The following is a 23182-nucleotide window of genomic DNA, read 5'->3' as shown; positions in this document are numbered from 1 at the left end:
GAACAGGTGAGGGGCAGAGAGAGAGAGAATCCCAAGCAGGCTCAGCACTGTCAGGGCAGAGCCTCACGTGGGGCTGGAACTCACAAACCGTGAGATCATGGCTTGAGCTGAAATCAAGAGTCAGAGGCTTAACCGACTGAGCCACCCGGGCTCTTACAGTTTTGTGAATACGGAAGTGCTTGTATTTAATGCACAAATAAATAACACCCAAGTTTTTACTGTTGGGGTGCTTGAGCTCACAAACTTGCACACCCCCACTTCACGGCGGGAAAAGGAGGTAGATCCTGAGCAGCTGGGGCAGCCGTCCTGCAGCAGTCTCTCCCGGCCGTGGGCCTCCAGGAGACTGCTGCCGCCGGTCGCCCGGTCTGGCCTCTCTGCGCACACTCAGAATTCACACCAGTACCGGACCTCCGGGGTCCGGAAGCACGTGCGAACTGAGCCCACAGACCAACTGACCTGAGCACCAAGCCGGGAGAGGGAGTCCTGTCGTCCCTCCCCGGGCTCAGCGCGCGGGACTCAAGGCTCGGCCGGGGCCCCCATCTCACGCTGAGCATTCAAGCCTGGGGTCCGTGCCCCAATCCGCACGTGCTCCACAGGGCACCTCGATGCCCCTGCCTTTTCTCGCCTGCCCTCTGTTCAGCCTCCTCGGCCTTTGTCCCAAGGGAGCCCTTGATCTTCCCGGAGCGATGACGCCCCCTGGTGTCCACCCAGGTGCGGGGCGCCTTCTCTGAGCCGGACCAACAGGACACCTGGAAGCTTGTTTGGTCCCGGGCACGTCCGAAGGCCTCACGGGGCTCCCCCGCGGATCAAACGAACGGGGTGAAGGCCCGCGAGAGAGGCCTTGGCGAGCCGAGCAGCCCGGGAGATGACAAGTCTGTCCGGTTCCGGATCCGCAGTTCGTCGAGGCGCAGCAGCTGCGTGTTCCTCTCGGCAGCGGGGAGCGCAGCGCCTGCTCTGCAAGGGAAGGACCCGCAACCCGGGGTGGGGGGAAGCGCTCCCTGTGCCGCCCAGGATGATGCGCAAACCCCAAACCACCCTGCACACGCGCACACACCCCCAACACCCCACAACAGACCCACACACACACATGCACATACCCGCGCACACACACACACCACCCCCAACACCCCCCAACAGACCTACGCACACACAACACACACACAACACCCCCAACACCCCCAACACACCTACACACACACGCGCGCGCACACACACACACCACTCCCAAAACCCCCCAACAGGCCTACCTACACACACAAACACACAGCACACACACACACAACACCTCCCAACAGACCTACACACACACACATGCACACACACACAAAACACTCCCAAACCCTCCCAACAGACCTACACACACACACACATGCACACACACACACAACACTCCCAAACCCTCCCAACAGACCTACACACACACACACACACACACACAACACAACACCCCAACAGACCTACACACACACGCACATACACACAACAACCCAACACCTCCCAACAGACCTACACACACACACGCGCACACACATGCACACACAACACCCCAACACCTCCCAACAGACCTACACACACACGCGCACACACACACAACACCCCAACACCTCCCAGCAGACCTACACACACACACACGCACACACACACACAGCACCCCCAACCCTCCCAACAGACCTACACACACACATGCACACACAACACCCCAACACCTCCCAACAGACACACACACACACGCACAACACACACACACACTGCACAGACACACACACACCATACACACCACACCCTGCACATACAACATACACACACCCAACACCCCCAACAGACTTACACACACAAACACCCCACACACACAACATACACACACCCCCAACACCCCCAACAGACATATACACACACACACACAGCACCCCCAACACCCCCAAAAGACCTATACACAACACACACACAACACCCCCAACACCTCCCAACAGATCTACACACACACACACACACACACCCGCACACACACACAACACCCCCAACAGACCTACACACACATACCCCACACACAACACCCCTAACACCCCCCAACAGACCTACACACACACACACACGCACACATACACACACACAACACCCCCAACACCCCCCAACAGACCTATACACACACACACAACACACACACACAACACCCCAACACCTCCCAACAGACCTACACACACACACACACACACACATACCCCACACACAATACCCCCAACACCCCCCAACAGACCTACACACACACACACACGCACACATACACACACACAACACCCCCAACACCCCCCAACAGACCTATACACACACACACAACACACACACACAACACCCCAACACCTCCCAACAGACACACACACACACGCACACATACACGCCCCCAACACCCCCAACACTCCCCAACAGACCTACACACACACACACAACACCCCAACACCTCCCAACAGACACACACACACACACGCACAACATACACACACACTGCACAGACACACACACACCATACACACCACACCCTGCACAAACAACATACACACACCCAACACTCCCAACAGACTTACACACGCAAACACCCCACACACACAACATACACACACCCCCAACAGACCTACACACACACACACGCACACACACACACAGCAACCCCAACACCCCCCAACAGACCTATACACAACATACAACACACACACACAACACCCCCAACACCTCCCAACAGATCTACACACACACACACACACATACGCACACACACACAACACCCCCAACAGACCTACACACACATACCCCCCCCACAACATCCCCAACACCCCCCAACAGATCTACACACACACACACACGCACACGCACACATACACACACACAACACCCCAACACCCCCCAACAGACCTATACACACACACACACGCACACACACAACACCCCAACACCTCCCAACAGACCTACACACACACACGCACGCACACACACACAGCACCCCCAATACCCCCAACAGACTCACACACACACACACCCCCGCACACACACACAACACCCCCAACAGACCTACACACACACACACGCACACAAACACAACACCCCCTACACCCCCCAACAGACCTATACACACACACACAAAACACACACACACAGCACTCCCAACACCCCCCCAACAGACCTACACACATACACACACACTGCACAGACACACAGACACACCATACAACACATCCCACATATACAACATACATACACCCCCAACACCTCCCCAACATACCTACACACACACCACACACATACACACTACACACACTGCACAGACACACACATACACCATACACAACACATGCCACACGCCCAACATGCACATACCCCCAACATCCTCAATACACACACACAACATACACACACACCCAACAACCCCCCAAACACACACACACCATACCCAACATACACACACACCACACATACACCATACACACCCCACATGCGACCCCCCCAACACACTCCATACCCTGGGGCTGAAACTCAAACCGCAGGCCTGCAGGGGGGGCCTGGTGCCATGGAGACAGCCGGAGGTGGGGGGAGGAGCCAGCCCAGGGGGAAGAGACAGTGTGTAACGTGACCCCAGCTGGGGAAGAGGGTGAGGGTCGAGGTCTAAATATCTGATGGCGACGGAGCAGCAAACAGAAAGCTGAAGGAATTCTGGAGAGAGGATGTTTTGGTGGTCTTTTTTTTTTTTTTTAATTTTTTTTTTCAACGTGTTTTTTATTTTATTTTTGGGACAGAGAGAGACAGAGCATGAACGGGGGAGGGGCAGAGAGAGAGGGAGACAGAATCGGAAACAGGCTCCAGGCTCCGAGCCATCAGCCCAGAGCCTGACGCGGGGCTCGAACTCACTGACCGCGAGATCGTGACCTGGCTGAAGTCGGACGCTTAACCGACTGCGCCACCCAGGCGCCCCTGTTTTGGTGGTCTTAATGGTCCAGTTGAGGAAAGTGCTCTCAGACTATGTTAACGGAGACCCAGAAAGGGCAGAGGAAGCCAGGGGAAAAGAAAATGGGCGAAATTCTTGGTCTCTCTTAGGAAGGAGCCTCAAGTTATTGTTTGTGATTTTGATTTTGATAATAATATAAATGTGGGTTTAATGATTTTCATGAAAAACTAAAGGGAACCATTAACAGAATTCAAAACAGGATGTCTACTTTGTAAATCATTGCAGAGGATAAAAGCAAGCACAACCATCTACAGAAAAAAAAAATCAAGCATAAAGGAACAAAAAAATTAAAGAAGCTTAAAAACAAAGTCCAAATCCAGATGAAGAGCTTGGCCCAAGAATAAGCAATACTGACAGTGAATGCGAACAATCTAGATTGTTTCCTCACTAAATGCAAGATGTCTCAAATTACATATATTTTAATCAAAAACTTTATGAACACACCGACATTAAAAAAAAAATACACAGCATGGGAAAGAATCAAAGCTTGGGCAAAGATGTCAAGCACAAATTAAAGTAAGACACAGGGCACCTGGTGGCTCAGTCCGTTAAGCGTCTGACCGGTTCAGGTCGTGATCTCACAACTCGTGGGTTCGAGTCCCACATGGGGCTCTGTGCTGACAGCTCGGAGCCTGGAGCCTGCTTGGGATTCTGTGTCTCCCTCTCTCTCAACTCCCCTGCTCACACTGTGTCTGTCTCTCTCTCAAAAATAAATAAACATTAAAAAAATTAAAATAAATAAAGTAGGACTGTTAATGTTCGTATCAGATAAAATAGAATGTAGGAGGAAGTACAGCGCACACGACAAAGGCATCCCTTGCGTGGTAACCACCAACGGTGCAAGCTCGCTCCTGCTTCCGCAGCTGTGGGGCTCCTCCATTTTCAGGCACGAAGGAGGATCTTCAAAGTAAGGCGTGGCTGCGTCACTTAAATAGAAAAAATCAAATTACAGTGCATTTCCCCAGCATCATTATTAGTCTTCAGTGAATCAGTAGAGGATTAGAAGATTTGAACATAGTAACATAAAAAGCAAAACAGACCACGGGGCGCTTGGGTGGCTCAGTCCATTAAGCGTCTGACTTTGGCTCAGGTCATGATCTCACGGTTTGTGAGTTCGAGCCCCGTCTGGGGCTCTGTGCAGACAGCTAAGAGCGGAGCCTGGAGCCTGCTTTGGATCCTGTGTCTTCCTCTCTCTCTGCCCTCCCCCACTTGTGCTCTCTATCTCTCTCAAAACTAAATAAACATTAAAAAAAAAAACAGCAAAATGGATTAAATGCTTACAGGATTTCGAATGGTGCAAACATATTCACCTTACTTTTAAAGTATCCGTGAACTTTTACAAAATTGATTAAACATGGGAACGAATAATTTAATAAAGCAGAAAGTATATAAGCACAGTCTAGCCTCAATCAAATTAAAATTAATATAAATTAAGGAAAAATTAAATCCCACTTGGGATTATCAAGGGAAAAACACCAAGTCAACAGACTCCAGAGGAGAAAAAAGTAGGAATGACATATATCAACATTTTGGGATATGAACACAGCCAGACTCAGAAATAAATGTTCAATCACAAATTTAGAAAAGGTACAGAGAAGTGTTAGGGAAATCAATATGAATGACATTATTAAGTAAAAAATACACAGATTAGGAAGTGGCAAAAGGGGTACCTTGGTGGCTCAGTCGGTTAAGCATCTGAAGCTTGATTTCAGTTCAGGTCATGATCTCACAGTTTGTGAGTTCGAGCCCCTTGTTTGGCTCTGTGCTGACCATGTGGAGCCTGCTTCGGATTCTGTGTCTCCCTCTCTCTCTGCCCCTCCCTTCTCTCTCTCTCTCTCTCCCTCTCTCAAAAATAAATAAACATTAAAAAAAGAAAATAGCAAAATAATGAAATTAATTCAGAGCCTGCATCCTGGTATCACGAAAAAGGGGAAAACATTAATGAAATAGACGAACTGCTCCTCACAAATCTGAATGCTTTGTTGGCACACGGTTCCTGGGTCCAACGCTGTTTCCGGTGGGGGTGCCACACTTACAGGAAGGTATCGATGACGACCCAGACTCGCGGCTCTCCAAAGTGACTGCCAGACAACGTGATGCCAGAATCCAGAGGAATCAGGAAGGACTGACCTTAATAAGGTGCCAGAGAGAAACACCTCCCAGGCCTCGGCTGAGGGCCTGTGAGGCGCCAGCCAGAGACAGGAGGAGGGAGGGGAGAGGGGAGTCGGGCTAGTTCCCCCCTTATCACTCCCTGTTTTGGCAACACGTCCTGCACCTGCGCCCCTCCACCCAGCTCCAACGCAGGGACAGTTTCCTCCCTTCATCCCGGGGAAGGAACTGGCTTCCCAGTGGGTCCGCGATGGCATCTGCCTCTGTAAATAGTCCCTTCAGTAAAGCCTCTCCATGTGAACTGTCTGGGTCAGATTCCTTTTTTTTTAATTTGAGAGACAGAGAGAGAGAGACAGAGACAGAGAGAGAGAGAGAGAGATTAAGTGGGTGGAGAGGGGCAGAGAGAGAGAGAGAGAGAGAGAGAATCCCAAGCAGGCTCCATGCTCTGCCCGGAGCCCGACATGGGGCTGGAGCCCACGACCCTGGGGTCATGACCTGAGCTGAAATCAAGAGTCAGGTGCTCAGCTGCCTGAGCCACCCAGGTGCCCCATCAAATTCCATTTCCGACGGGACCCTCTGACTGTGGCTCCCGCGGTCCTCAGACTGCCCCCGACCACCTGCTTGTCCAGACATGTGGTCTCTCTGGTCACCGGCAGAGGCTCATGTGCAGCCCATTTCGGACCCCCCTTTTGGGGTCATGGCTGCCACAGAAGGACCTCCCACGTCTTGGGTGGTGGGGGGAGGGTAGACTCCTGGAACCACGCGCCTGGCAGAGGACCTGGAGTCTCTCTGCCTTCCAGGTGCTTCCATCACCTCCATGGTAGGCGCAGGGGTGGTCTCTGGAGCCGCTCCCTCCAGCTGGCCCAGCTGTTGCGGTCACCCCACGTGGAAGAGAAGTGGCAGGTTCCCCAGGCAGCTTTGGGGGTGAGGTGCTCATGGTGAGGGAGGAGGCCAACACAAGAGCAGAGGGCTGGACGCTCTTGGGTAATACCACCTGGGGAATCTCTGGAGGTTGCAAAGCTTTTCCCATTATTTATGGAATACTTGTCAATCCTTCATGGCTTTCCAGCAGAAATTCCTGTTGGGGTGACATGTCCTTGTCACTGCTGAGGAAGCAGCCCCCAGACTTCAGGTCTGGATATCAAAGGAGGACTGGCTCTCTAGCAACATCCGAAGCCAACATGTTGAGGGACTGGCTTCCACCTGGTGGGGACTGAAGTTGTCAACAGAGTCGTGCGTGCCCTTCGCCGGCTAATTCATGGGGTGAGAGCTACTTGGTAGGATAGCGTGTGTAGCTTGGGCTGCAGGGTCCTAGGAGCCCTGGGTTACTGGCTCCCCGGACACTGTTCACAGGGAAAACCTTTAGCTTGGTGACCCCCTGAGCCCCAGAATTCTCCATCCTCACACCTTTGGGCTTTGGGGAGATGTGTCTGTCTCGCCACCAGCAAAGCCCACGGTCTACCCCCTGCCTTCCCCCTGCTTCTGCAGCCCCCCTCGGCATCCCCTGGCTTGGGGTCTGCAGACATGCAGTGAACTGAGGCACAGGTGACGCCTGAGTGCTGGAGCCCCTCACCCTCGCTGACACGGGGATCTGAATTCTGAGCCGCAGAGGTCGGGTGAGGCCAAGGAAGATAGCCATGCCCTGACTAGTGAGCCTGAGGAAGGGTACCTCGGGGCAGTGGCGGAGGTTGGAGGCAGTTCCCCAGCTGGGATCTGTCTTAAAAGCCGTTTTCTCACCTGGGCGAGGGCACTTGGTTGTCCTGAGAACCTGCTGCTGGAGGGAAGAAAGGCCATCGAGCTCAGAGGCCAGCAGAAAGGCCGGGTGCTTTGGCCACCTCCCCCACCTGCCAGTTTTCTTCGGGAAGGACTCAGCCAGGCCTGCTGACCCCACGACCTCGGGGCCACACCACTCCCAACTCCCCTGAACAGGGTCGAGGCCACCTGGCGTAACCAGCCTGAAAGGCTCTTTTTGTCCCTGCTTTCACCAAACGGGGCAGAAGACAGATGGACTCAGGTGGCAACAGAGTGTCACCACACCAAGGATGCAGTGAGATTATCTGGGAATTATTTTAGTTTCCTGCAGGTTTCAGGAGAAGAGATTTTAAGTATTCACGCTTTCACATTCAGGCTCCATGGGGCATAGGAATCATAATTGTTAGCAGCTTCAAGTGAAAAGAAAAACCACACCCCCCTGGCAAAGCACAGCACGCTGTGCAAATAGGGAAGCTAATGCCTTCTTGTTCTCTCTGAGGTCCTCGGCCTCAGGTCCCCGTTGACCGTGACAGTCAATATGAGGTAACAAGTACACACTGTAGGCTTTCGTGCGCTAAGGTTCGCGAGGTAACCTGACCAATTCTGCAAGATATACAGAAACCTAAATGTCCCCCAAACAAAAGGGAAGTTTCCCGTTCTTTCTCTCCTGTGGTCACAGAGAGAAGATGGACTAGAATTACAGGACCCTCAGTCGGCTAAGTTCAATTTTAATTTAACTCCAGGCATCTGACTTCCCAGCTGTGAAGTGTTCTGACCAGAGCTTCCCATTCTGGCTGAACTGGTCAGAGTCACTGGAGACAAAATCCAAACGGCAAGTCTTATGCCCCCGGGGAGACTCAGATTCGGTTCATTGGGGGTACGTGGGGGCAGAAGTCAGTACGTTTAGCAAGATCCCCAGGGGAATCTGATACAAACAAATCCAGAATCAGGAACCTGGCTGTTAGATCTGTTTAGAGGCAAAAGCCTTGTCTTCACATCCTCCCTCTAAGACTAATTTCTGAAAAATAAATGTAGTAAGTAAATAAAGACAGTTTTCAAGATGTTCATGGAATGACTTTTTTTTTACATTTTTCAACTAGTTAAGACAAAAACATTACAATGATTGACTTCTTTCATTTAGTTACATAAATAAAATTTTTATAAATATCTCTTTATAAACAATATAAATAGCTTTACAACATAAATACATTTATGCATGACATGAATTTACAAACAGCAATGTTTTACAGCTGGTTTTGTCAGTCTCTTAAAAACTGTCCCTTGTCATCATGTTGGTGTAGGTGTGTGTGTTTCATGTATATAATATATATATAATATATAACTTTTTATTTTTCATTTTCAAAAAAAACAAACAATAAAATCATACCCCCCTTCCCGAATAATAATAAAACAGCTGGTGTTGTGTATTCCCAGTACCAGGAAAAAAAAAAAAAAGAAATGTAAAAGCCACATTGCGTTGGAGATGCTTCCAGATGCCGTGAGGCTGATGACCAAGAATGACCTCAGCAAAACGGAGCAAGTTCCCAATCCTGAAACACAGAGGGGACACGGGACACTTAGTTCTGGCCCCTTAGCAGAGAAAGCCCAGCCTGCAGGACAGTCCCTTTCCACAGCAGCGTGAAGCAATGTCCCGCCTTGCCCCACCAGCCCGGAGAAGGCGGTCCTATGGAGGGAAAGGGGTCCTTCTCTCCTGGGGTCACCTCATCTCCTGCTGTGCCCTTGGCACTTCCTGCCCCAGAATGTCTGCCAGCCCTCCTCCCCCTGAGTCTAACTACAGGCCTTGCCCTTGGCACTCGGTGAGACACAATGAGGGAAAGAGAGTAGAAATGCTCTTTTCCCTTTTTTGCTGCAACAAAAACCCTCAGTCAGGTGCCACCTCGGCTTTCTGCGTCTACGTGACAGCAGTGGGGAGGGGGAGACAAACATCTGAAGAGTTGGGAATTCTGGGCTCAAATCCCAACTCTGACATTCACTTCCTGGATGGCCCTGGATAGCTTTGAGTATCGCTTTCCTCACCCATAAAATGGGATAATAGCCACCTCCCCGGGCCAGCTTTAAGATTCAACAGGTGGGCCACACGTTGGGCACCGGCAGAGTGTCTGGGTCACAGCTGCCACTCATTAAATAGCACTTCCTCCTCTAGCTGGCTTCACCTCAGAAAGGGTCCCCTTCAGACACAGGGGGAGCGGGGTCTCACGCCAGCCCTGGGGCAATGAGTGGCCATGCTGGGTGTGCTGGGCGGAGAGTTAAGAGTCCTTTGACGAGGGCTCTCCAGCTCTCTGCCAATGGCCATGTAGGTGCTCTGGGCCTGAGGGAAGAGTCCTCCTGAGACAGTGCAGTGCCCTCCCAGAGGCCAGCACATGCGGAGGGACTCCGGGCTTCAACACCTTGATGCACTGTCCCTCAACTTCCGTCTCTGGCCGTCCCATGTGTTTAAACAGATGATAGATGTCTGTGATGTCCCTGGGGCTCCTGGGCAAGGTGTTCATTCAGGCATCGGCCACACCCCATCTCTGTCATTAGAATTTTATAATCAAGACTATAACCATCAGCGACAGTCATTATGGTGACTGCTTAGAGCCAAAGTCAACTCCTGAGTGAAGAAGACGTGGCCACAGCCTGGGACGAGTTTCCATTAATGTGAAAAATCTCAGCTGTCTTTCTCTTTTAAGCGGAGACAGTGAGACACCTTGGGCATCTCCACTAGGAGGCTGCGGGCAATGGGAAGGATGCTCTGCCTTCTCATGGTGGGTGGGGTGGGGGGGGGGAGAGTGGGGTCGAGAAGGTTAAGGGTGTTAGAGGTGGCTGTTCAGCTCAAGGACAGAACTTCCAGGAGGATGACAAACTTCCCTAGTCGAAGGGGCTGAGAAGTCCTAGCGATCTGGCCTCCTGCCCAGCACCTCCCCACCCACTGGACCATCACCTGGTGCCCCCAGACAGCCACACCCAAGAGCAAGGAGCCTAGGGGGATGTGCATGCCAGGCACTTTCCAGGCCTTCTTCCTCATCTCGTCTCCTGCTAACCCACTGGACAACATTTGTTTAGATCGGGAAGTTTGAGCTTGGTGCTTAAATCACAACGTGAACTGAAGATGTGAGGCCTGTGGCTCCATCTCTTCATTGTTTAGACAGGAAAGATGAGAGCAAAACCATTAGAGTGGAAGCTGGTAGAGGCTGGGCCCCATGTGCTAGAATTATCTTTTCCTGTGCAGGGGCGAGTCAAAACCTCAGACAAATGAAGCCCCTTGCCGAAATGGGGAGGAGCTCACAGCTCAGTCAAGTCTGGCACAGAGAGGAAACCCTGCTAAAACCCAGGGCAGGTGTGAGAGGAGTGCCCCTAAGCTGGGTGGGGCATGTTTCTTTGGTCATTGACAAACATTTTTCAGAGCTTCTTTGGGGGTGCCGTGGGTCCCAGATCACCTTAGGTTAGCACCTGGCCCTCAAGTTGCTCATGAGTTCATCTGGGAGTGGTAAACAGGTTCCCAAGCAACTATGGCTCGGGTGAAAAAGTGTTCTGTGCTGTAAAAACGGCTTAGGCAACGTGCTGGATATTTTCAGAGGGGCGCTCTCATTGCCCTCTGGAGGAAGACAGTGTGGACGCTGACAAGGCTTCTTGGGCGAGAGAGCAGCTTCCCCATGGCTTGGAGTGGGGAGTGGGACAGACAGGCTGCAGGGAAAGGCTGGAAACCAGCAGGAGTCCCTTCCTAAAGCACTTGAATGTCAATTTCAGAGGTGGTTTTACCACCCTGGTTGACCATGGGAACTGATGGGCACCAGGAAAGGAGAGAAAGGGGGAGAGGGGGGAGGATCTTTGCAACATCCCCAGGATACAGCACCTGGCAGGGGCTGGAGGTAGCACAGGGGTTTCCAGCCCTAGTGGAGGGTGAGGGGGCAATGCCAGAAACAGGGACCCCTGTTGGGGAGGTGGGCAGGTTGGGGAGGAACTCAGATGGGCACATAGGTTCAGAGTGGGGCAAAATAATAATAATAATAATAATAATAATAATAAAATATTTCTAGTCTTTTTCTCTGCCGTGAAATTGTGCCACAAATACTGAGTTTCCATCCTGAAGTCAGGCAGGCAGCAAGCAGCATCAGGACCCTGGACAGACCAGTTTGCTCCCAGCCACGGTTTAGAGAAGGGACAAGAATCAGACCGCTCTAGGACGGAAGGGCAACCTGCTGATGCCAACAGAGGACTATTCTGTCTACAGGACTTTAAAGTCTGTCCTACTTTAGGGACCACAGTCCTAGGAAGCCGCCCTGACCTCTGGCACCATGAAACAGTGTCTGGCAGATAAACTTACCCTCCACTTGTGTGTATGCCCTTCCTCCTCTGCTCCCACAAACCCCCGATTGCCCCTCAACGCTCCCAAATGGCGATTTGGGACCAGTGCTGCCGGTTTACTTCTGGTCCCGGTGTGGGCAGGACCCCACCAAGCTGTCGCTGCTTTCTTAAAGGAAGCTAGGCGGGTTCATCCGTGTTGAGCCATTTCTGACCTGGCCCAAATGCCCTGACCACTCTATCCCTCACTTTTTTCATGTGTAAAACGGGACGATAAACGGGGTTGGGGGCAAATGCCTTGCACACACACTGGATCTCGTGCTGGGATCGCCTGGCTCTCCTCCAAAGGTCGGCTGGGAGGCGGAACGACCCCAGCGCCAGGGGATCAGAGAGGAACCGGCCTGCGGGCGGGCGGGGGTTCAGGCTTGGTTCTGGCAGGTGCCGCGGGGGTGCTAGGTGTGCACAAACTCCGGACGCCCGGGGTTGGTGGTACTCACCGCCGCCAGGGGTCGCCGCACTAACATCCCAAGCCGCTCATGGAGCCGATCCGGTCCAGCTTGAGGCCGAAGCAGCCCTTGGACAAGCCCTTCTTGTTGCCTCCCTTGTATTTGCGCGCGTTAGGGTGCTCGTGCAGAAGGCGGGCCCACGCCGCCCGCGACTTGGTGTCCACGCGCAGGTCCCGGAGCAGTCGCGACCGGTCGCCCTTGAGGTTGGCGCCGCCACCCCCGGGAGTTTTGTCGCCCTTCTTCTGACCGCCGCCCGCAGCCTGGGGCTCGGCCAGCTCCTCCCCTGGCGGAGTTCGCGGGACCTGTCCGAGGGAAAGGGCGGGCAGGTGAAGGGACGCCCGGGGGCCGCACGAAGTACTTTGCGCGACCCCTGATGCTCCAGCCCCTCGCGCCCGCCGGCCCGATTTGTCCCTTCGGGGCCCTGACGCGCCCCCACAGATGCCGGACAGCCGGCCCTGCATCCACCTGCCACGCAGCCGCCGTTGTCCGCTCCTTCCGGGAGTCCCTTGCCCTCCCCTCCTTTGCCCCCTGACCGGCTGGCCACATTGGGGCAGGGGCTCAGCATCTGTCGTGGTGCTCCCGAGGCTGGGGACGTAGACCCCCTGAGTCGCTTTCGAGGGCTTCCTGGCACTCACCCATGCACATCTCTGAGCAGAGGGCCACTTTCCCGCCCTCTGCTCCCTCTAGTGCTCCGCATCCTCCTAGGGCCCCAGCCCCACCATGGTCCCTCACAGTCCCGATGTCCATGCAACAGCACCCACCTTCGGCGGCGCCCCGGGCTTGGCTTCAGAGGGCCGGAGCGAGAGTAGCGTGAGCAGCAGGGCGCAGGCCAGCAGCCGGGAGAGGTGCATCGTGCCGGCAGGGTCGAGGGGCGCAGAGCCGCAGCAGCGAGGGCGCACGGGTCCGGCGGGAGACGGAGCAGGCGAGCGCGGAGCAGGCTGGCTGGGCTGCGGTGTGGGCGCGAGTCCCAGTGCTGCGCGGCGCCGGCTGGGTGCGCTCTGAGCCCGCGGCTCCGCTCGCGCCTTTATAATCCAACCTGCCGCTGATGTCATCCTCCCGCCCACCCGGCCGCCCCGGCCAATGGCACGCGCGCCGAGGTCCGGGAGGGGGCCGCGGGGGCTCCCCCTTTGCCCCCACCTACATCCCACCCCCGAGGGATCCCGCTGCTCCGCCAGCCCTCTCCCGCCGCACTCGCCGCTGCAAAGCGGCGCGCACAGGAAACTCCATTTGCAGCGAGTGCGTGCCAGGCATGCCAAGCGTCGGCGCTCCCGGTGCCCTGCACACACGCTTGGACCTCAACACACGCGCTCTCCCTAGGAGGAATCAGTTTCCCTCCTTTGCAGGTGCAAAGACAGGCTCAGAGGAATTAAGTCCCTTGTCCAAAGCCACAGAGCCAGAAAGTTGGCACAGCCCCAAATCCACGCAGATCTGTCTTGTTGCCAAACTCCTTCCTGGGCACCAGACAGGCTCAGGCCTGGTACTGCGGCTCCACCTCTCACCTACTGGGGAGTTCAGATTGCACCAAAGTCTTTAAGTTGGGGAGGCAGAGGATGGGGCGGAGGTCCGGGCGGGAGGCGCAGGGAGAGCGAGGTTTGCCGGGGGCCGCAGGGGGGAGCGCAAGTCCTACACCGGACAGTGAAAGCTTTTTTGCCTGAGGGTGTGTTTGAGAGTGAATTGCAAACGAGGTGGGCTCGGAGGGCCGAGATCCCGGTGCCGGTGCGTGCGTGCAGCTCGCGTTCAGCGTGGGTCTGCCGCGTGGAACCCGCCCAAAGTCTGACCCGGCGGATAGCTTCCCGGTGCGCTCACGGGCGCGCGCCTGACCCTGTCTTTCACCCACGCGAGGAACCTCAGGGTGGGGATGTTCTCTCCCCGTCCTGTGCACCTGCACCGCACGGGGAGAGAGCTTTACCTAGCCTGGAGCCCCGTCTGGCTTCCCTGAGCGGTGACAGGTGATTGCCTTTGCTTTTTCAGTCTTAGATAGGTCTCTGTCAAAGTTGTAGGGACAAAGTCGGGTACACCTGTCGCTGGGAACTCCCTCTCCTTGGGCAGGGTGTCTTCGTTCCTCGGACTCTGAGGAATCCCTTCGGGATGAGCAGCAGAGGCAGAGAGCTGGGCACCTCAAGAACTGAGTGAGGTGCGGAACTGTATGACCCCCAAGCCACCCAGCAGGACTCTGCTGGAAAGCAGACAACAGGGGCATGGTGGTTGTCCCTAGGCACGAAGACCACAGCCGGATGCAGGTGTCTGGATGAGTCTTTTCAGGGAGAGAAAGCTGTGCCTGAGGCAGAGGGCGGTGGCAGTTAAGAAGGGCAGGGGGAGGGGGCACCTGGGTGGCTCAGTCAGTTTAGCATCCGACTCTTGATTTCGGCTCAGGTCATGATCTCACGGTTCATGAGTTCGAGCCCCGCATCAGGCTCTGCACTGACAATGCGGAGCCTGCTTGGGATTCTCTCTTCCTCTCCCTCTCTCTCTGTCCCTCCCCTGCTCGCATTCTCTCTTTCAAAAAATAAAGTAAACATTAAAAAAAATAAGGGCCGAAGGAATCAGGTGCCATGTGGATGGCTCCCGCAGTGGAGCCCGTGTCTGGAGGCAGGAGGCAATAGCGCCACCATTTTTTCAGGCTCTCCCCATCCCACCTGGCACTCTGGGTAAGAAATTGCAGAGCCACGGAGTCCAAGTTCCCCTTGTTTAGGAAATAACTGACACGAGCCCTCAGTTTGGGGTAGCAGAATTTGAGTCTAGAAGAGGATTCAGACATTGACAGGACACCTTTTGGGAGTTCTAGTGAGTTGATTCACCACTTCCATGCAGCCCCTTCTGATTGTTGCTCCGTGGTAGCATGGTGTGGCACCACTCTTTGAGCGGTAAGGAAGAGGAGCAAGAAGGAGGAAGAGGGAGGCATTTCCTGGTGAGTGATGGAAGTCCTCTCTCCTCTTTGGCTACTGATCAAAGTGGAATGTTACCAATCTGGAACGTCTCTGACACTTGCTTTATTTACATCTATTTAAGGAGCCGAGCAGATTGAGTCTAGACCCAGTCACTGAACTCATTTCCAGGGGACAACAGCCACATCCTCTGAAACCCCTTATTAAGGACAGGTTGGAAGCTTCCGGTGCACCTTGGTCACCTCCTTCTGTCTGAATGTCTCTTCTTCAGGCTGGTTCTTCCTGTATTTGGTGTCCCTTGGAGGCACTTAGTGACAGCTGGGTAACTATCTAAGTCTCCCCTCTCTTTGAGCATTGAGACTAAATTAAATAAATGGACCCCACCCAACCCCACCCCAGTGTGGGCAGAGCCAACACCCTGGACTCTACTTCTCCTATTCAGAAGTGGAAACTTCTGGTGAGCCCTCGCTTCTGACCACTGGACTATGGTCCTTTGGGGCAGACCAGATCCTGGAAGAGTTACCTGCAGAGTGAGGCTTCCCTGGGGCAGGCTGTGGAGCCACTCTCACTTAGCTGGGGTCTGGGAGGTGGGGTGGATAGAAGCTGAAGGACTAGGCTGGAGGAACCTTCCGGAAAGGAGGTAGTCCGCACGCAACTGCCTTGGGTTCCTCCCACATTGAGCTGCAGAGGAAGTTCTCTCCCTCTTGGGTCTAGAACGGGGACTCAGGTCCCTCCTTCCTGCTTTTCCCACATGAGGTCTGCTTGTTTCTGCTCTGACCCAGGGACCAGGCCTGGGAAAGCTGGACCCACTGAGCGCTGAACAGGAGCTGTTGGAGGCAGTTTATGGAATGCTCAGTGTGAACACTCCTCCTGATGGCAAAGGAGAGAGAAAAGTCCACTGGGCCTAGGGAGTCTGGCAGTGCTGTAGGGAATCTGGTTATGTGTCATTTATCTGCCCGCTGGTTCCCTAAGTGTCCATGGAGCACCCAGGAAGCCTGTGGGTTTGCATCCCTGCAGGGAAGGAATCCAGGAAACCGACACTAGGTTTGTAGGCTGAAAAGAACAACGGTGGGGAGGGAGGGCAGCTCCCCCAGCTTGGGCTAGCTGGGTGGGCTTCCTGGAGAGGAAAAGTCTGTGCAGAGCTGGTGGTAGGGTGGAGGTGGGAGGCGGAGGGGTGGGGAGGGAGACCCAGAAGGCAGGAGGACAGATGGGATAAGGAGGGAAATCTAGTTGGAGAGCAGCCCTTTGGGCTAACCATGTAGTACACCCAGACTTAGAGGGCTGCAGTAAAAGAAAATGAGTGACTTCGCCAAAGGGAAACTGAGGGAAGCAGGGGGGCAGCCTGTGACATTGCAGGGCCCTGCATGCCCAGACTGGGGGTGGGGGTGGGGGGCTTCAGGTAAGGGTATCCAGAAGACGCAGGCTTGGGAGAGAGGCGAGTCAGCCAAGGGAGGGGCTTGTCTGGCAAGAGTGGGAGCCTATTGTATTCTTGAGGGTGAAGACAGAAAGCAAGCTTGAAGGTTAGGACTGAGGGAGAGTGGTCAGTTGTGGGGAGGCACGGAGAGGGAGCGGGGATTGGGGAAAGTCAGAGCCAGCTTGAAGTGTGCCAAACCCCAGGCATCAGAGAGTCACAAGACTGGCACCCTCTCCTCCCTTCTGGACCTCTGAAAGAAAGGCAGGGACAGGGAGAGAAAAGGCTCCATTCCTGTGGGCCCTTTTCCCCTTTTTCTCCTCCACGAAGGCAAGGCGAATGTCTTGCACAGAAGGCGCCCTTCCTGGGAACAGTCGGTGTCCACTCTGCTAGCAGGACCCTATGGAACATGAAAGGGGCCTTGAGTATTCCTCCGGTGAGAAAGGTGTGCATAGGGGCTTATCTGAGGCTGGGGAAGGAGTGATTGAGACCAGACTGCCCAGGGGGTGGGAACTAACTCCATGTGGAACAGCGCCCTCTCCTGGCCCTGGGGCAAAGCGGGAGGATTCTCAGGCACACAGGGGAAGGGAGGAATCCTCAGCAACCCATCTGTTTTCTCTGCAATTATTTCATCCCAGGGGCCCCCTTCCAGCTGCATAACTTCCCAGAGAGGACACTGAACAGGCGGTGAGCAGATCTTATGGAGGCCGGGCAGGGAAGTTTCAGTGGGACCCGGGCCAAGTCCCATCACTGCTCTGGGCCTTCAGTTTCACCACCTGTAATTGCGAAAAATCTGTCCTTGCCTCCTGGACGGGGGCAGAGTGAACCAGGACGCCTGACAAGAGGCTTCCAACCCCTGGACAAAGGCAGGACGAGCAGCTGGGGCAGAAGAAGCATCTGAATGTCACTCGCACTCCCGGGGAGGAGGGGGAGGACACCGTGCCCCTGAGATTCCTCAGAACCGATTGATGGGGAGACCCACAGAAGACACAGAGATCAAAGCTTGGCCAGGTCTTCCGGCGCTTGGTGCCTCCTCCAGGAGTCCTGCACCTACAGGACTTGGCTTTAAGAGAGGAGCTGGAGGCCAAGGAAGACTCATCTATCCTTCCTGGGCCAGAAATTCCAGGAAAGCTTAACCTAATGGTGCCATGAGGTCTTTGACCCCAGGACACCCCCACCTGATGAGCCAGCTGCCCTTCTTCTTCTTTCCCAGGGGCCCTGCCAGCACCTGCTCCAGATGGCCTCCAAGCCCACTGTCCCACGCAAGCTCATGACGTCAGAGTTTATCCCTCCTTTTTTTTTTTTTCCCTTTTCAAAAATAAAAGACAGATAGGGTTGACAGATAGCCTCAATAGATAGGCTCAGTTCCTTGGGGGGGGGGAACAACTGCCCCCCATGTGGCTTTTAACAAGCAGGCGAGGGAGTAGAGGCCGAGGCCTAAACGCTGAGAAAGTGAGGAGGGAGATGAAGGCGAGGGGCCCTCTGAACCGAAGATGGTTCAGCATCCTGACCTCGGTATGGAGCGAGCACCAGATGTTTCCAGAAGGGACAGGTCTGCTGCCAGGGTCTGTGTCCTGGAGATTGGCTTGCCCCGGCTGGGCTTTGGTCAAATGTTGATCATATGGAGTTTTCCAAAGAGGCAGAGCTTCTTGCTGCTATAGAGGTCCCTACAGTGAGCTCGCCTTCTTGGAGTGTACCTGGAGGAGGCCTTCTACTGTCTGGTCTTGGAGATTGTGTTTCAGATTTGTCGGAGTCCACAGTCTTCAAGGAAGGGGGCTTTCCCATGTGGGTAGAAGGGGCCCCAAGGGTCTTATAGAAGACTCTTGGCCCCTTCACAGAAGGGATTATAGGATTGGTCTATCAGGATTCAGGGCCACCAGTCGGCTGAGGGAGCCCCACCTTTGGGTTTCCCAAGCCTGAAAGTCCTCTGTGGATTTCTGTCCCAGGAGTGTGTGATCATCAACCACTTTCTGGTGAGCAGTTTCCAAAATGCAAATGGCCAGAAACACTAGCCAGAGACACACAACCAAGCCAGACGCTAATGAGGGGTTGGAGGGAACACACTTCTTGCAATCTGGGCTCCCCAGGGGTTGGAAAATACTTTTAAGCCCAAGCCCTGCCACCCTAAAAAAGCCTGAAGCCCGGAGTGCCTGGGAGGCTCAGTCGGTTAAGTGCCCAACTTCAGCTCAGGTCATGATCTCCTGGTTGGTGAGTTCAAGCCCCATGTCAGGCTCTGTGCTGACAGCTGGGAGCCTAGAGCCCGCTTCGGATTCTGCGTCTCTCTCTCTCTCTCTCTCTGTCCCTCCCCAGTTCACACTCTCTCTCTCTCTCAAAAACAAAGAAACATTAAAAATAATTAAAAAACCCAAAGCCCATATATTGTTTGGAAACCACCCTTGTGCCTGTGTGAATTGTTTCTGGGCCCGATGTGCAGCAGAACACAACAAACCTTTGTTCCTGGATTGCTCGGTACGGTCCCTCCGTCTCAGCGCAGGATGGGCAAGGAGAAGGCTCCTTCCTTTCCAGATGAGGGTGGCTTTGCCTCATGGATGAAATAACGTAAGAGGGGAGGCTCTAGCGTAGAGTTCAATAGGGTTCAGAACTTCTAATCAAACAGATGATTCAGGATCTTGGGCTCCAGGGAGTTGGTAAGGAGGGGAGGCAGTCTCGTTGTACTGGACGCATATCAGTGATTTTTTGCTGCCTGGCTTCTCAGCCCCCTGGGAGAAGCTGAATTGCCAAATGCTTGCTTGCCTGACCTGCAGATGAGCAGGGGTTTGTGACTTGGAGCCTCTGGGTTTTAAATCGGGAGCCATCGTCTCAGAGAAGTCCGTGCCATGCGGACTGCTCTTAGTCACATCCAAGAGGGCATGGTGGGTGGTAGCGATAGAATCCACCGTCCTGTGTCAGGATTGCTATTGACCCAGTGTTATCATAAGTGTTGGTGGCCAGGAATATCTCGGAAGGCCTCAACAGACCCACTGCAGCTCGACTGGTCCTGGATCAGCTGTTTCCCAGCCTTCTCAGACCGCCCAATGCCCTTTAATAAATCCCTCTTCTTTCCTCAGCCGGTCCGTTTCTGTCACTTGCAAGAAAGCACCCTGATTGATCCCCAGGACAACCCACACCCTTGGTGCCCACTGCTGGACCTCGAAACTTTCATTCCTGGAATAAGCAGTCTGCCAGAGCCCCGCTGCTGCCCCAGACATCCCTGATGTGAGGGTGAGGACATCTGGGGGCGTCGGGTCTTCCTCATGCACTTTCAGAGATGGATAGAAGGACAAAGGGGACAATATTTGGAGAAGAAAACTGTGTGGAGGGACTGAGTGGTTCCCCTAAGGAAATAACAAAGCAAATCATCAGGACCATGTTCAGTGACTGGGTCCAGACTAACCGTGCCGGCCATGTTGTCTCGAAAAATCATGTTGTAAATTATTGGAGGGGATGATTAAAAATATTACAGGGGCGCCTGGGTGGCGCAGTCGGTTAAGCGTCCGACTTCAGCCAGGTCACGATCTCGCGGTCCGTGAGTTCGAGCCCCGCGTCAGGCTCTGGGCTGATGGCTCGGAGCCTGGAGCCTGTTTCCGATTCTGTGTCTCCCTCTCTCTCTGCCCCTCCCCCGTTCATGCTCTGTCTCTCTCTGTCCCAAAAATAAATAAAAAACATTGAAAAAAAAAATTAAAAAAAAAATATTACATTGACTCTGTACAATCAGTGCCTGATCTAGCTCACAGCCTGGTGAGGAGGCTTCACTTCAGTAAAATGAAGGTGACATGAGCTTATACATATTGCTAAACTAAGCAAATATTTCTAACTTCAACACCTTCTTACCCCATTAAACCCAAATGAGTTTCTCAGGCAGAATAGGTTTCACGCAACTAAGAGAAACACAGCGTGGTGAGTGATGTGCTATGAGAAAATCCAGAAAGCTGGGAGGTAGCTGGGCCAGGAATGGAGGTAGAGGGGTTGGGAGACAGGGTGCCTGGCTTCAGAGAACAGTGCCCGGATCCGGCAGCCCAGACAGTGGGATCCTGCCCCTTCCTATTACCCCCTGAGGGAACTTGGACTCAGAGGGATTGGGCGTCATGGTCTGGACATCCCGGCCTCATACCCTCCCTGGCGCTAGACCCTCCCTGGATCTTGGCCACGCCACCTTCTCTTTGTCTCCTTGAGTTTTCACGTAGTGTGGACTGCAGACTAGGGTGGCGTGGCTGGGACTGCTCAGCGAGAACCTTCCAGGAGGTGAGCCTCACGGAGAAGGGTGTGTGACAGTCAGGAAAGGTTTTTGAGCCTTGCTGAGGTGGGAGAGCCTCTAGGACAGGCTTGTTTCTGGCAGAAGGACCTGGTAGGATCTGAAACGACGCGGGATGGGCCTGGGAATCTTCTGGTGTGATGAACCTTCTGAGGGCCGGGGCTCTCCCTGGGCCTGACGGGCCCCATAGACTTCTCCTCTGGTTCAGCACAGTCAACAGGGGCCCAGCCTGAGTCCCATAGCCCCTGTGCATGCCACTGTCATAACCTTAATGCCACCATCTGTCAGTTTTGCGAGGAGCTCCTGTGTCTACCTCAGTAATCTCCGTTCCTTGCATACTGCCAGCCACAAGGCAGGTGCTTAATAAATGCACAGGAATTTAAGGCCAGCATTGTGCTCGGCCTTAGGGGGACAGCAGGGACAGAGATAGCCTCTGCCCTCGCAGCAGGAAGGTGCCGGCAAAGCTACTAGTAGCTTCATTTTGCGGAAGGCTATGGGGCCCCCCACTGGCTGTCTGATCTGCCTTCGTCACAGGCTCAGCAGGCCGCTTAGGCCTACGGGGTGAGTCATGAGGATCCGGCTTGGGAGTGAGCTCCCCTGCCTCCCGCGAGAACATCTGCTGAGGGGAACAGCTGTCTCCACCCTGTGCCGAGTGGCTCCCGTGGGAATGTGGTGTGCGGCTTGGCAGAGAAACAGACACAGCTCCTCTGCCACTCGTGGCCATTTTCTGGGTGTGTGTGTGGGGGGTGTTCGGAGTTCTAGGGCCTTTGTCCCATCTGTCAGCAGCCATTTCTCTGGGACCACACGGTCCCCTCTTCCCATTCTTTCCTTCTTCAGTTTCTGGGAGGTCTGGAAAGGATGGGGCCAGACTGGTTGGGAACAGTGTGGTTCTGAGGTCTTCTGGCATCGGGGAACCAGACCTGTCCGCGAGGGATGAGGGGGCAGCATGAATTAGGTGGTCTGAGGCCTCAGCTGGCTGGGACGAGCTTCTGAAAGTGAAGGGCTGACACTCACAGGAAAAGGGGTGGTCATTCTCTTTTCAGTTGTCCCTGAGAGAAAGATGACTAAGCCTCACCTTGGATTCTCAGCAGCAGGAGACTTGGTACACAGGGGTCCCTCGTGTACGAGACCGAGCGTATGAACCAGCTCTCACCTGAGAAACCTTCCCTCATACCGGCAGGACAGACAGAGCCTCCATTTCTGGGTGGGGATCCTCACAGCTTTGGGACTCCCCTCCCCCAGCCTTTCCTCTGGCTGACACCCACCTGGGAGGCAGTGCCTGGGCCCGAGGTTGCTGCTGAGTCTGGGACTGAGACAGAAACAAGACGGTGGCTCAGACATGGGCAGGGCCTGGCGTCCAGGTGGGGTCTGTCTGGTCACACTGGCTGAGCAGTTCCCAGACCAAGGCGAGGCTGGGACAGGGGCCGGGCTGGGGTGGGAGAGCTCTGTCAAGCCCCCCCAGACTTCTGCTGACCTCACACAATTCTCTGTTCTGTGTGGAACCACAGAGTGGGAGTCAGGGCCCGCTCCGTCTGTCGGAGGCACAGGGCAGGGGCAGGAGGCTGGGAAAGGAATTGCCCCTGGCGGTTATCTGACCCCAGGAGGACTTGCCCAGCAACGATGAGCTCATGGGCACAAGCGCGGAGCGGGGTGGTGACAGGAAAGGAATGGCAAATGTTCGCTGGAGACCGGGAGGCGTGGGGCTTTCACATGAGCTCATGCGATAAGACGCTCCCCAGGCCTCGCCAGGCCAGGACCCTGCGGGCAGCTGTGTCCCACAGAGGAGCCCCGGCTGCTGGTCCTGCCAGCCTCTGCCCTCCGCACACATGCTCTCACTTGCTTGGAAACCTCAGGCTGAGGCCTAGGAACGTAGCCTCAAGATGGCCTGGGCAGAGTCAAGCTTCATTTGGGTGGAGTGATAAACATTCTCTTTTAAATCCATTTTTGTGGGGCGCCTGGGTGGCTCAGTCG

General features: G+C 54.4%; 1 protein-coding gene and 1 long non-coding RNA gene across 2 annotated transcripts; both read right to left on the bottom strand.

The window, feature by feature from the left end:
• Positions 1 to 8923: 8923 nt before the first annotated feature.
• On the bottom strand, positions 8924 to 13679 carry NPPC (natriuretic peptide C). The gene is made up of 3 exons (XM_058701265.1): positions 13425 to 13679; positions 12655 to 12965; positions 8924 to 9402 (listed from the first exon to the last, which is right to left on the bottom strand). Exons 1-2 carry the CDS (start codon positions 13512 to 13514, stop codon positions 12675 to 12677), a joined length of 381 nt encoding a protein of 126 aa, XP_058557248.1. The 5' UTR covers positions 13515 to 13679; the 3' UTR covers positions 8924 to 9402; positions 12655 to 12674.
• Positions 13680 to 15633: 1954 nt separating this feature from the next.
• Positions 15634 to 22656, bottom strand: LOC131496074 (uncharacterized). The gene is made up of 2 exons (XR_009254299.1): positions 22477 to 22656; positions 15634 to 17735 (listed from the first exon to the last, which is right to left on the bottom strand). It is a non-coding gene; the product is annotated as an uncharacterized LOC131496074 (long non-coding RNA).
• Between the last annotated feature and the right edge of the window lie 526 nt (positions 22657 to 23182).

The sequence above is a fragment of the Neofelis nebulosa genome, chromosome 2 (assembly GCF_028018385.1).
Source record: "Neofelis nebulosa isolate mNeoNeb1 chromosome 2, mNeoNeb1.pri, whole genome shotgun sequence".
NCBI lineage: Eukaryota > Metazoa > Chordata > Mammalia > Carnivora > Felidae > Neofelis > Neofelis nebulosa.
The sequence above is the reverse complement of the archived record's forward strand: the minus strand, read 5'-3'. Positions and strand labels throughout refer to the sequence as shown.